General features: G+C 32.9%; 1 protein-coding gene across 2 annotated transcripts; it reads left to right on the top strand.

The window, feature by feature from the left end:
• Positions 1–1,726: 1,726 nt before the first annotated feature.
• LOC122021422 (cycloartenol synthase-like) lies at positions 1,727–14,467 on the top strand. 2 transcript variants are annotated; one of them, XM_042579542.1, is made up of 18 exons: positions 1,727–2,070; positions 2,329–2,514; positions 2,722–2,811; positions 2,899–3,093; positions 3,358–3,442; positions 4,561–4,727; positions 7,856–8,044; positions 8,261–8,374; positions 8,477–8,599; positions 8,710–8,832; positions 8,898–8,996; positions 9,065–9,121; positions 10,009–10,055; positions 10,151–10,294; positions 10,831–11,008; positions 11,497–11,577; positions 12,276–12,359; positions 14,234–14,467. In XM_042579542.1, the coding sequence occupies exons 1-18, from the start codon at positions 1,873–1,875 to the stop codon at positions 14,342–14,344; spliced, it is 2,271 nt and encodes a 756-aa protein (XP_042435476.1). In that variant the 5' UTR covers positions 1,727–1,872; the 3' UTR covers positions 14,345–14,467. The 2 variants fall into 2 exon arrangements, with proteins under 2 accessions (XP_042435476.1, XP_042435477.1); XM_042579543.1 differs by lacking the exons at positions 11,497–11,577; positions 12,276–12,359; positions 14,234–14,467 and having other exon boundaries at positions 10,151–10,287; positions 10,831–11,004.
• Positions 14,468–14,792: the final 325 nt, after the last annotated feature.

The following is a 14,792-nucleotide window of genomic DNA, read 5'->3' as shown; positions in this document are numbered from 1 at the left end:
GCCATGCTCTACTTAGCTTGATTGTCGGGTCCTCTGTCCACTCATTTAATTTTGCTTGATTAGGCCTTTGATGGACCTAATTGATTTACTTAGTTTGTCTTATGTAAATAAGGGGATTTTTTTTTTGTGGCACCTGGAGAAATAGAGATATAGACATGACAGCAGATGTGTGCCTAGAATAATCAAGGAAACATGGAGAATGGGAAAGGAGGAGCAATCAGCAACGGGAAGGAAATAAAAGAAAATTTTGTGTGTTTGGATCGTGGATCCTCACGATCGGCAGTCGGAGATCCATCGATTGACCTTCATTGCCATTCAACTCGAGACACAAGTTGAAGAGGCAGGATGATTGAGAGGGATAGATCTTGACGAGATCGGACAGGGAGCAGGTCGGATCGACTAACTTGGTCTAACACTAAGCACAACATCAAAACGTCCCTTTATTTTTATTTTTAATTGAAAAAATAATTATAGTGGCTATGATTATGGAGTTCAGATCTTTTGTCCCTATTTTTTCCTTTCCTCCTGTCCTATTATCGATCGGACAGATCAGATTAAATCTCAAAGTATCATAATATCTTTAATATTCATTAGAATTAAAAAAAAAAACAATACAGCAATACACTTTTTTTTAAAAAAAAAAATAATATTAAAAGAGAGCGAGCACCTCATTTATTTTTCCAAAATTCCTTTATAGCTCTAATTAAATTGAAATGGAATAAATCAATTTTTTCTTTCTTGGAGGAGCTAAATCAGCGGTGAATGTTGGTCCGGGTAAAGCGTGGTGTTTCCAGAATTTAACACAGCCGGCCCAGATTATTCATCCAGTGCGTGTCCGTGGACCTTCGACCCTACGACTCATTGTGCAAGGATGCCACGCCCATAATGATTTGCTAAGTAGTTGATATTTAACTTAAACATCAGAAATAAAATTTTGAACGTAACGCATTAATTGATAAAAATATATTTAATAATACTAAAATAAACTAATTTTATTTTATATCAGTTCAAATTCACTGTCCTCATTTTTCTCAGTCCCCGTGTCGAGTTCAGATTCTCTGCCCCCATTTTTCCCTGTCTCCGTGTCCTATTGTCGATCGGACAGATCAAATTAAATATCAAGGTATCATGACATCTTTAATAAGTGCAGTATCCTTGTGATGTGCGAAGCATCCTTGAGATTTAATCTGATCGACAATGGGAACACGGGGGAGTTCAAATCCTCTGTCCCCATTTTTCCCTGTCCCCGTGTCCCATTGTCGATCAGACGGATCAGATTAAATCTCAAGGATGATTTACACATCACGAAGATACTGCACATATATTAAAGATGTCATGATATCTTGAGATTTAATCTAATCTATCCGATCGACAATGAGACACGGGTACAGGAAGAAATGGGGATAGAGAATCTGAACTCCTCCATTTGATCAATATTATATCAGGTAGTAATTTAAAATTTTTATAAATACTATATTAATAATTGTATCGGCCAAATAAAAATGAGACAATTATTAATATTTTAATTTGAGTTGATTTTTTATTATACTAACATAAATATGTGAAAATAATTATTTTATTAAAGTTTAAATTTAAGTGGTTAAAATTGATCTGTTGTTTTTTTTTTTTTAATAATTATTAATTGTGTGTAGTTTCCCAAACAATTTAAGCAATGAAATTTCATTGAATTATAAATACTTAACGGCGCCCGCGACCGCAAAGAGTGAAGCCTCGCAATTCAATTATAGTCACTCACTCGTTCTCAATCCCAGCGAAGAGTGAGGCCACTTCTTCCATCGATTCGACGGCGTGGAACTCCAGCGCACGGCAGTTTCTTCCATCGAAGCCGCGTGCAGTTCTTACGATCTGACAATGTGGAGACTCAAGATCGCGGAGGGCGGCAGCCCCTGGTTGCGCACAACCAACAATCACGCCGGCAGACAGGTGTGGGAGTTCGATCCCAGCCTCGGCACGCCCGAGGAAATCGAGGAGGTGGAGAGGGCACGAGAAGCTTTCCGGGAGAGCCGGTTCGAGAAGAAAAACAGCGCCGATCTGCTTATGCGGATGCAGGTACGATCGAGTTGTAGTTCAAAACTATTCAAGTTCCAAAAGAAGATATATGGATTTGCCATATATGTAAAAGAAAGGACACGACATCACTATAAGAACAATGTTATTTAGCGACGAGAAAAGAAATGTCTTGCAAATTCTTGCAACTTTCATTTGGGTCAGAAAACAACTCTTGCAAATTCTTTTCTGCGCGAGCATGTGTGTGTTTTATCTTTTATGGAAGTGATTGAGATTATCATTTTCTTTACTTTATTGCAGTTTGCAAAGGAGAATCCACTTGAGATGGACTATCCTATCATCAGGATTCAAGATGATGAAGATGTCACGGAAGAAGCTCTAGTCACTTCCTTAAGAAAGGCCATTAGCATTTTTTCTACTCACCAAGCACATGATGGACACTGGCCTGGGGAATTTGCAGGCCCAATGTTTTTTTTGCCAGGATTGGTATTTGCTTGAATCTTTTCATATGAAAAATTATAACGGCTTAACCCTTTTTCTAGATTAAACTTCCTGCAATATTCCTGCAATATTGGTATTTTTTGCCAGGATAAGACTTGTATTTTGTCAGTGGATTTGTCTTGCCAGATAATATACACAATTTTATTGCGCATATCAGGTGTCTACTAAATTTTTGCCTTTTGATTTGTGCAGATAATAACTTTACATGTTACTGGAACACTAAATACTGTTTTGACACCTGAACACCAGAAGGAGATCCGTCGTTATCTCTACAATCATCAAGTATCATATTCTTGACTCTCTCTTTTTTTTTATAAACTTGATCTGAATCCTTTGCTAAATTGTCATTTGCCTGCTTATGTATTGCAGAACAGAGATGGAGGGTGGGGTTTTCATATTGAGGGTAAGAGTACTATGTTTGGTTCGGCATTGTGTTATGTTACTTTAAGGTTGCTTGGACAAGGACCTGATGATGGAGATGGGGCAATGGAAAAAGGGAGAGAATGGATCTTAGACCATGGAAGTGCTACTTGTACAACATCATGGGGAAAGATCTGGTTATCTGTAAGTAATAGTGACTCTCTTTTGTATTAAAGCTTGATATCCATGTATTCCACAAGCCAAAGCTAGTTACCTCACTAAACTAAGCATGAGTGGGTCGGTTATACTCACTTATATAGCCGCATGCTTTGCTTCCAATGGGGTTCCTGCCATAGAAACATTTGGTGATAACCTTATAGGATTTTTTTAGCACTTTTTGTTCTATTTGTTACTTATATCACATTTCCAAAAGAAGAGCCTTGATTCATGTGCACTGAATTCATTCAGGTGCTTGGAGTGTTTGACTGGTCTGGTAACAACCCTTTGCCACCAGAAATGTGGTTATTGCCATACTTTGTACCTTTTCATCCAGGTATGCATTTGTTAGAGAACAATGAGTAGGATATCTAGTTGTAACTAAAAAGAGGATGTAAAAGAAAAAATGATCTCATAGATAAGTTGAATGGTAACCGGTAGAACATTAAAATTTTGTATTGTGGAGAACGCAATCACAACTCACAATCACTTACTACATGCTCCTGTAATACTAAGGAACAACATATATGAGGACTTTTGCTTATTAGACATAAACTTCAGTTATGATTCTGAGCACAATTGAAACAATACCAAGACCTTTTCAATTTTCATGACTAATTTTGTAACTCTTCATACTTTTGTGATAACATGTAATATACAACTTTCTATTGCAGACAATGCGCCTAATATATAGTTTCCGTTATAGCCCAAACCTATTGGATAGAAGTAACTTTTATGTGACTTGAAAATTTGAAGATCAAATTTTCTACATAGACATTCTCAGTACTGTTCAAAAGTTATGTGTAACTTAGTTACCAAGAAAAGTAAGTTATGTCTTCTAGATACTTCCTAGGCTTAAGATGAACTATATGATTACTAAAGTGGAGATTAGAGATGGTTCCAACTTTTTTGCATGAAAATTGCATTACTATATATAAAAAAAGTAGTTTGGTGTATGAAACTCTTGCCAATGCATGGTCCCGAGGAAGAGTCTATTATACACAGTCTTACCTATAAGAGACTGTTTCTGAGAGTCAAATTCAAGACTTCCAAGTCATACGACAACAACTTTACTGAGAGAAATTACATTACTATGAGATAATAATTTTAATTTTACACATGGTGCAAATTTTTAGTATATATTTGAGAACTCCATTATCTCTCTATTAGTGTTGTCATTCCTACATGAGTTTTGAAGAACATCATTCCATGCGGTTTATAACTCTACCTGACATAGTTGTATTGCTTAACTAGTTTTGATCATTCGCAATATCATCTGTACAAATTTTTGCCAAATAAAAAATAAGTAGAATATAATGTCCATTTTATTTTGTTAAACAGGTGCCAATTTCACTTCTCCACATGTAGTGATAGACCTGTTCTACTATGCCCATGTCATATATATTGTGAATGCTACAACAAGGCTCTAAACTTTATCAAATATTTTGTTTATAGGACGAGTGTGGTGCTATTGTAGGATGGTTTACTTGCCCATGTCATATATATACGGGAAAAGATTTACTGGCCCAATTACCCCAATAATCTCATCATTAAGAAATGAGCTATTCCATTGCCCATATGACCAGATAGATTGGAATCAAGCTCGTAAGGAATGCGCAAAGGTGTGCAATTCTTTTACTCCTTATTCTCCTAGTTCTAACTAAATGGATGTAATGTTATCATGCATGTCATTGTATTTTTTTTTCCTATTTTATAGTATCTACAGTGTATCTAAATGTGCCTTAGAGTAACTAATAATTATGAGGTTGTATGATTATTATCATAAGCAATGATTGAAATACCATTTCATGTCAGGCGACCCAGATAGTTTTTACTTGGGGAGCAAAATTGGCACAATACGTTCCTCAATTTTGCATGTGTCATCTGTCCTTCACGCATGCATGTCGCACAACATAAGTGGGTCAGAGCCGTCCCGCAACGCTTTCGACGCCCCTAGAGGCATCGCGGTATGCCTCCAGCGCCGCCATAAGTGTCCACGGGCGATGCTACTGTTCAAATTAAAATTGTGATTTATTTAATTGAATCAATTCCCAACTTAAGTGTGATATTTCAAAGAAACTTTCATAAACCTAATTAAATTATCCCAATAAAATATATAAAAAAATATTTTTGAAATTTTAAAAAATTATTAATTTTATAATTGATATTCTGAAATTCTTTTTACTATTTTAAATTTTATTTTAAAATTCTAAAAAGTATAAAAAATTCTAATAAATCAAATTTATATTCTGATAATTTTTTTTTATCATTTTGTATTTTTTTTTTACCTTTTTAATGTTTAATTAATATTATGATATTTTTTACTATTTTAAATATATATTATTTAAATTAATAATTAATTAAATGAAGAAATAGTTTTTTATATAATTATTATATATAAAATAACATCTTTGTATTAATTTATATAATTATGATTGTTTAATCTAGGGTTTGGAGAACTACAGAGTTGACCTAAATAGAATGTTACGAGAACCAATGATTCCATCTAGTTCACACCACTTCTTTTGGTATTAGCAAGCTAAGGTAACATATTATAATGTATCAATTTTAATTCGAGTTATTGATAGATAATTTTCTTTAAAGAAAACTATATTTAATTATTTTGTATAATAATATTAAGTTGTTCAATAATTGAAAACTTATATAAAATCAATATACAATTTATTTTCAAATTATACACAATAAACATATTTATCTGATAATTACTATATATAAATAAAAAAAATACTAAAACTGTATTATTCCTATCTGAGACCGAAATCTCGACACGAGTCGAGATTTTAAACCTTTATCATAAGTGCATTCAGTCCAAATAAATGTTGATGGGAAGAGATACAGCGAATTAGATAACTATCAATAGAAATGAGGTACTAGACTCTGTATTAGTAGTAAACTAAAAGGTTGAGGTTTGCAATGAGTCCTTTGTTCAAGTTGACTGCTATCATAGTGAGTAATACAGAAGAGGTCACTTTTATGCATTATTTTGTAGCATGGGGATATAAGATTTGTAATGAGTCCCTTGTGTAAGTTGACTTCTAGCATTGTAATACAGACCAAGACTCTTTTATGTATTATTTTGTAGTATGAGGATATGAACACATTTCTTACTTTTTCATGACCCAAACTTCATTTCTTGATATTTATGTGTGATGGCATCCTCAACTCCTATTAGATGATGGTTTTTTTTTAATGCTCCATTTTGAAGCATACATTATCTTCATGTATATTATGGAGTTACCATATGTATGATTGTCTAAGTGCTAATTATTTTTTGAAGATATGTGTTGAGAATGCTTGTTAGTTGATTTTGAAGCTCTCATTGTATCTGCATTCTAAGTTATCTACGGGCTTAAAATTTATTCCACTTGAAATTATCTTCTCAACATGCCCTTACTCCTCCCATTGTCTAGGTAGATTTTGTTGGTCCCTTAGCGGCCGGCTAGAGGGGGGTGAATAGTCTGCACAATAAAAACAAACAAATCTTCCTCGACTTTATAATTTAATAAAAATAAACACTTGCATAAGAGAATTAAAAGCACGGGAAGAGTTACTTGATTTGCAATCAACGGATTACTAATCCAAGAAAGTTAAAGCTCACTAAAATCTCATTCAGGCGGAGAAGCCTCTTACAACAGTTAAAGCACTCAATTTGCAAAGCTAAACAAAAGACAAATCGGTTACAAGTGTTCTATTGCACTACTGAGATTAGGGTTGTATTTATAGCCCTGATCGGGACGCTTGGAAGGGTTCCAAGCGCCTGGACTCAGATAGAATTTTATCCGTGTCGTAATAGCTCGCAACACGTTGAGTTTCGATAAACTTTCTAGTCCAAGAGCTTGGACCAATTCTGGACGCCTGAATCGGGTTGAATCGGCCTTTGCAGCATTGCCGAGCCGAGGTGCCCTCGGGCTCTCCAGGGGCTCTCTCTCATACCGTCCTTCTCGCTAGTTGCGTCTTTCACTCGACTTCCTATGCTCCTAAGTTCCTGTACACTTAGACATAAGGGTTAAACACCAACATGACCTAACTTAACTTGGTTGATCACATCAAAACTACCTTAGGGTACTTATAGATTTCTTTAGAAGTAATTTAGCATCCTCTCAACCATGTTTCTTTGACTTCTAACTTCTTATCCGAGCATCCTTAAGATTCCTAGCATAAAATTGTTTCATGGATAACTCCTTAGAGAGCTAGACACTTAAACAACGATGGATGCCTTGCCCACATGAATGTTGTACTTTTTGTTCTCCATAATTTCTTCCTACATCTTCAAAGCTGCTAAATGGATGATTTATTAAATTGGCTCATCCTCTATTTCTCAGTTGATTTCAAGAGCAATTGTTTTTTTTTTGTCTAGTTGTAAATATCAAGAACTTGGAATCATTGACTTAAATGTTCATAGGCTTGCCCTTCTCTCATAATGGTGGTAGCATTTATTGTACTGTCTCTTCTCTCCATAGGCTTTAAAATTGCCTCCTCGTGTGACATCATCTAGCTCTTGTCAACTCCTTACCCTCAATGGGATACTCCTGAAAACTTTTCTTCCTTTTTATCCACAAATTTCTTAAGCACAAAGTGCATTTACTAGAAAATCATAAAATGAATTAAATAACTTTGTAATTGGTGACTATAATAAGTTGTGATGCTTAATTGGTGACTTTAATAAGTTGCGATGCTTATTAGTATATACTAATGCTCTTTTTTTGTGGCTTGATGATGTGTGTTTCAGGAAGATTTATACTATCCACATCCATTTATACAAGACATCGTTTGGGCGTTCCTTCATAAAATTGTTGAACCTATTTTAATGCATTGGCCTTGTAGTAAGTTGAGAGAGAAGGCTATTAATACTGCTATCCAACATATTCATTATGAAGATGAGAATACTAGATATATTTGCATGGGTGCAGTTAACAAGGTAAGCCGAAAGATTTCTTTGAAGAAGTTGATTACTGTTAATTTTTATAGCAAACGATAGGATTCATTATCGGCAATTCATCATAAGTGCATAACAACCAAGAATGTGAATGAAAAATCCAAGCCAGTTTTTCTTTCTGACCGACACTGTACATGTATTACAATTTTTGTAGCAATTATGTGAGAAATGTTTTCTTTTGAAATTTCATCTATATAGGTACTTAATATGCTTTGCGTCTGGATTGAAGACCCAAATTCAGAGGCATTTAAGTTACATCTTCCACGAATATATGATTATCTATGGGTAGCTGAAGATGGAATGAAAATGCAGGTACGCTAGAATATGCAGCACATGTACTCTTATTAGTTTTTTTATTTCCTAGAATCATGTACAGTGTTTGAAAGAAGTTGTTGTTGTTTGTTAATTTTGTAGGGCTGTAATGGCAGCCAGGTGTGGGACACAGCTTTTGCTGTTCAAGCAATTATGTCAACTGATCTTTCTGAGGAATTTGGTGAAACACTCAAGAAGGCTCACGAATTCTTTAAAAGCTCACAGGTTAGCATTTTTTAACAAAGTTCTCAAAAGTATGTGTATTCTTCTACTGAATATTTACCCTTTATTGAATATGCAAGTACATTAAGTTTTCTCTTCTTTCTGATTGGAAGATCCTTGTAGATTGCCCTGGTGATCTTGAGTTTTGGTACCGCCACATCTCCAAAGGTGCATGGACCTTTGCAACTGCAGATCAAGGGTGGGCTGTCTCAGATTGTACAGCAGGAGGACTTAAGGTAACTGCTATCTTCTATTGGCAAAGCCAAATTTCTTGATGTTGATGCTGATGTTTCTTCTACAGGCAGCCCTCTTGTTATCTAAGGTTACTCCAGAGATTGTTGGTGATCCAATTGAAACAAGGAAGCTTTATGATGCTGTTAATATCATCCTTTCACTAATGGTAACAACACCAAAATAGATGGAAATTCTTAACAATAACTTTTTCTTCTAATTGTAGTTATGTTGCAGAACAAGGATGGTGGTGTTTCCGCTTGGGAACCTACAAGGTCCTATGCTTGGTTGGAGGTATGTGCCCCAAGAGCATTATGTTGCTATTGCATTCTGCTTGGTTGGAGTATGCTCATTGATTAATTCACTTTCTACAAACAATTGTTTATATAACACTAGCTAGGGTCATCCTTGAAGTTGTTAATTTTCCAAGTAATTAAATTGAGGCATAAAGGTTCTTTAAGCCTAGAAATGGGAAGGAGACAACATGCATGTGTTGATGAAGCACATGAGCATTTACGAAATGTAGTTTTAAAGATGTAAAAATGAGATTAATTATTGTTTACTATTATTATTATTAACTAATTCCTTAGATCATTAGTTCAAGGCATTCTTATGTGCATTCCAGAACCATACATACTTTGGATAGTTGAGGAAAGCGCGAGGAATAAGACAGCAAAAAATAAAGGAAAGAAAGAAATTTTGGAACATATATACAAATTGGTGTGGCTAGTTTATATTTAGAAAATCTTATTATATGTTCCTTTTCAATTTCAAAATTAAAAAAAAAGTGAAAATTTCTTAACGGACTGGTATATTTTCTGATTTTTAGAAGAAAGAATTAATTAAATCCACAGATATTTTCCAGTTTTGTATAATATGAAAGATAGGATGGAGTTAGGGATGGGAACAATGTTCAATTTAACAAAACTTGCTTTATCTTTACTTGTTGGAACAATGTACAATCAACTTAAGCTTCCTTCTAAGGCAACATCTTTTGTGGAAACTGAAGTACAAGTTGATAAACCTAATGTCTTAGTTATATTGCAGAAAGTATTGATTGGTCTATTGGATTGGTTGATAAGAACCTAGAATTTTTATCTATAAATTAGGATAGATAATTATATGCCACTCTTCTACCAATTCATGCCAATCTTCACTTACTAAATTATTTTTTTTTATAGATTTTTAATCCCGCTGAATCATTTGGAGACATTATGATTGATTACTCGTAAGATTCCATCACTTCTATTTATTAATATAATATTTTCTATTTAGTTACTTTAATTTTTTATTTGCAATTGAATTGCAAATGTTTTTTTATAGGTATGTCGAATGCACCACTTCAATGATTCAGGCATTGACATCATTTAAAAAGTTATATCCAGACCATCGGCAAGATGAGATAGATGATTGTATTAACAAAGCAGCCCATTTTCTTGAAAAGACACAGCTAGATGATGGTTCATGGTTTGCACTTATAGTTGTCCATTTCATTTGAATTCATTTTGTAGGATTCAATCTGTTCAGTTTAAATTTTCTATAGGGATAAACTGAGATTTTATTTTATGAAAAAATGAGTTTTATTATCAATTTATATATATATATATATAAAAGAAATATGATCCATAAGTTTTTAAATTTATAAAATTTTGCTTTTGATTCTTTCGAGGTGTATTTTTCGGTCAGAGGAATTAGTAACAACAAATGTAGACTATCCTCTTGATCATTTTTGTCCAAGTTCCTATTTTGACAGTTAATTATGGTGTTGCATTACAAAGTCATATTTGTAAAATTAAATATCCTGTTTCTTTAAAGATTCATCAAGCTAATGTGTTATAATCTACATTTGCGGTTACTAATTCCTAAAGATCCATCTTGCTGAACTATCTTATCACTAGTCTTATTTTGGTATTGCCAAGAATAAAATCTTTACAATCATTTATTCTAAAAGTGCTATTAAGGCATTTAAACTTTTGCTACATTCTGTTAACTTCTTCTAATAGGTATGGATGTTGGGGAGTTTGCTTCACTTATGGCACATGGTTTGGAGTAGGGGGATTGATTGCCGCTGGAAGGACATACGAGAGCAGCTCTTGTATCCGAAAGGCATGCAACTTTCTATTATCTAAACAACTTACCTCTGGCGGCTGGAGAGAAAGTTATCTTTCATGTCAAGATAAGGTTAATTCCTAACTGATTACTCATTTGTCTTTTCTGGCTTCATGAATCAACACCATTATATGGGTTTTAGTTCAGTTTTTCATATGATATTCTCCTCTCTTTTTCCTTTTTTAACATGCAAGTCATATATTTAAATGTTTATGGTCGTGGTACGAGTAGCTAATAACATATCCTTTTCCTTTTTAAGATATAGCGAGAGATCAAATTTAGCTAGAAAGATTTTTTCCCCAGATTATTTCATTGGGTTGTTTCATGTTTTTGTATTAGCCAAGATGTTTATGAATCAAGTAACATACTGACGTCTTGATTCTGAATATTTCTACATAAGTTTACTAAACAAACTCTATTCGAATTCTAATTCGTTTACCCTAAAATTATGATTGGGTCACACTGGCATCTTGACTGGTTCAGAAGTTACTAACCACTTCATTTTTCACATTATCAAGATGGCAAGTGACTAAGATATTTCTTGTGTTCTCTTCGAGCAGGTATACACAAATCTTAAAGGCAATAGGATTCATGCAGTGAATACAAGCTGGGCAATGCTAGCTCTAATCGATGCTGGACAAGTTAGTTATCTATCAATCACAAATCTCATGAAGGCTTTGATTTTCTAGGATTACAAAGTCACAAACAATTTTTTATCTAGTGAATGGGGAGAAAATAATGGAAATATTGTGTTTAAGTTCATGCAAAATGAGTGAAATTTTGATTCAATAAAGATTATGGTGCAAGTGCTTACTTGTCTTGAGATCTTCGAAAGAACTAGAAATCAATCAAATGTTCAAAATTAGCACGTGCAAAAAAAAAAAAAAAAATAGCGTTCAAAGATGAGGTTATTTAGGGGGCTATTTGGGGTTGCTAAGAGGGTCATAAGTCTCAACTATTTGTGATTGTTAAATCACTTATCTTTTCTAGTCGCCTTATGTATCTTTCTTGACGACATTGTTTCTTTTTACATCATTGTTTTTTTTTTGTTTATGAATTGTCTATCATCCTAAGTCCAAAAATATGGCGAATCATATAACCATCTATAAAATTTTCTTCGAGTGCATCACCGATACATCATCAATAGCTCTCTATTGATTAATAGATTCAAAATATTCCTAACTATTTTCTCAATTATTTTTTCATTAAATCGAAGGTTGAAAACCCTTTGTTGATATCTTATTAGGTTGACTTAGTTTTTGTGTTAATAAAATGTTCTTGAATGTAATTATGTAACAGATGAAGTAACATTACTTTTTTCAAATTTGTGTTGAAACAGGGCGATAGAGATCCAAGACCATTGCATAGAGCAGCTAAGCTATTAATAAATATGCAAATGGAGAATGGCGAGTTTCCCCAACAAGTAAGACATCACTTCTGTTTTTTTAATTCATCAAACACCAATTGATTATTTCTATAGATAGTTTTATTTTCTATTTTACTTTTATTTTATTGAGGATGTGTTTTAGTGCTTCTCTAGTCTTATATTTGTTACTTCTTTAAATTTTTAACAATTTTTTTAACTTCGATGGAATTATTTTTCTTCCATTTTTACATCTTATTCTTTCATTAATTTTGTTATGACAGTGTTATGTTCTTTTACACTTTCTCAATCTTATTTCACATATTGATACAAAGGAATAAATTGATAATATGTGAAATATGTAGTGATAAATAATGTTTTTTTCTTGATTTTTTTTTTCTTTTGCGTTATTCAAGGATAGGTCGGATACTGGACTCCAAAAAAAAAAAAGAACTTTAGATTCGATTCATGCTACTTTCATTTTCTCATTTCTTGAGAAATGAGATGAGCAAGCGAGGAAAAGAAAATAAGTAAGGACATGTATTTCTTTTTACTCATTTGTTATAGACATATATAATTAGATGAATGATAAATGGTTAAATTATCGGAAAATTAGAGAAAAATCTCTAATCATAATTAGATGCATTTAATCTCCATGTCCAAAAAATTTTGTTTCCACTTCCTACATATAAAGTTTTATCTGTTTCAACTTCCTCATGCAAAAATCATTACCTAATTGCCCCTTAGATTTTTTTAAGTCCAAAAAGTTAAAAAATGAGTATAATTCCTCTTAAATTCAGCACTTTGAACTAGAATCGAGTATATTTTCTATCAAAATTATCCCTCATATTTTTAGATACAAAAAGTCTAAAAATGAATATAATTCTTGTTAAATTCAGTACTTTTTACTAGAATCAAATATATTTTCTATCAAATTGAGTATGACTTTCCAATTGCCCCTCGGATTTTTTAAGTATAAAAAAATCTAAAAATGAGTATAATTACTCTTAAATTTAGCATTTTAAACTAGAATTGAGTATATTTTCTATCAAAATTATCCCTCATTTTTTTAAGTACAAAAAGTCTAAAAATGAGCATAATTCCTGTTAAATTCAGCACTTTAAACTAGAATCGAGTATATTTTCTATCAAATTGAGCACGACTTTTTTCCTACTTAATATAATTTCTCCTAAATTCAGCATCATTTAAAGAAAATCTAGTATATTTTCCATTCAATTAAGAATCATTTAAAGAAAATCTAGTATATTTTCCATCTAATTGAGGTAGAAAAAGAGTCGTGCTGAATTTGATAGAAAATATACTAGATTCTAATTTAATGTGCTGAATTTAAGAAGAATTATACATATTTTTAGACTTTTTATATCTAAAAATATTAGGGGTAATTAGGTAAATTATTATCCATTATATTTGACTGGGGAGTGAAAACAAAAATTTTTATCAATGAGAACTGCATGCAAAGTTTTGTTTCTGATAAGGGTCTGCTTGCAGATCATTTTACCTTAAATTATGTGACGCGAGATCGTTATAAACATGTACATTAATCAAGAAAGAGGGAGATTAAAAAAATATTAATAATGTTAATGATTACGAGTAAAAGAATAATAGTTTGAAAATATTTTGACAAATTTAAACCTCTATAGTGCATTCAGGGGAAAAACAGAGAGGATAAACTCTATCCCAAAACGAGATTTTCTCTTCTTTTATCAAGCTGTTTATCTCAACTAGTATTCCGTAATTCCTATTGCATTCTTGGTTTATAGCAATGTTTGCAATTGCATTATTTAGATACTTATATTTGTTTCTCGCTCTCTGGCTCTTCTTTCGTACTCATATTCAATTTATCTCTTTCATTTCATTTCTATAGAAGACAAAATCAATAGTAATATTCAATCTTTCACTATTTGTTTCTGTAGGAGATTATGGGAGTCTTTTGCAAAAATGGCACAATCAATTATTCGGCGTATAGAAATATATTTCCAATATGGGCCCTCGGAGAATATCGCACTCGTGTATTGCCCCCTTAGGAAATTTATTGTGATCATAATAAGCTATCGAGTGTGTGTCAACGTGCTCACACATCATGAAAACAAATCGACTAGTATCATGCATGCATTATGGATTCTTACTATGCATATGTCTACTTGTGATGAAATTATGTGATGCACAACTACAATTTCAATGGAGAACCTTGTGCATAGGTTTTGTTTGTTTATTTTGCATTTGGTTTAAGGTTGTGTTAATGCTTCCCTTCAAGGAAAATAATAATAGTTACTTGTTATTTTTGGCTAGGAAATAAATGCTAAATCGAATTAGAGAACCTCTCTTAAGTTTCAAGTTATGATGAACTATGGGAACCATAAAAGATTACTTGGCTCCAAACTTGCCACCGTCCGTGGAATTGCAAAACCAAAAGCACTATGCGGATTAACTTGAGTTTGAGGCCGCAAAATCTTAGCTAGACCGCGATCTTCT

This window comes from Zingiber officinale, chromosome 9A (assembly GCF_018446385.1).
Source record: "Zingiber officinale cultivar Zhangliang chromosome 9A, Zo_v1.1, whole genome shotgun sequence".
In the NCBI taxonomy this organism is placed as follows: domain Eukaryota; kingdom Viridiplantae; phylum Streptophyta; class Magnoliopsida; order Zingiberales; family Zingiberaceae; genus Zingiber; species Zingiber officinale.
The sequence above is the reverse complement of the archived record's forward strand: the minus strand, read 5'-3'. Positions and strand labels throughout refer to the sequence as shown.

What these genes read in the sequence shown, in the direction of transcription:
- LOC122021422 (XM_042579542.1), top strand. Translation starts at nt 1,873, where the DNA reads ATGTGGAGACTCAAGATCGCGGAGGGCGGCAGCCCCTGGTTGCGCACA. An exon ending in GACATTATGATTGATTACTC is followed by an intron (nt 10,056 to 10,150) that starts GTAAGATTCCAT and finishes GTTTTTTTATAG; the next exon opens with GTATGTCGAATGCACCACTT. An exon ending in ATGGCGAGTTTCCCCAACAA is followed by an intron (nt 12,360 to 14,233) that starts GTAAGACATCAC and finishes TTGTTTCTGTAG; the next exon opens with GAGATTATGGGAGTCTTTTG.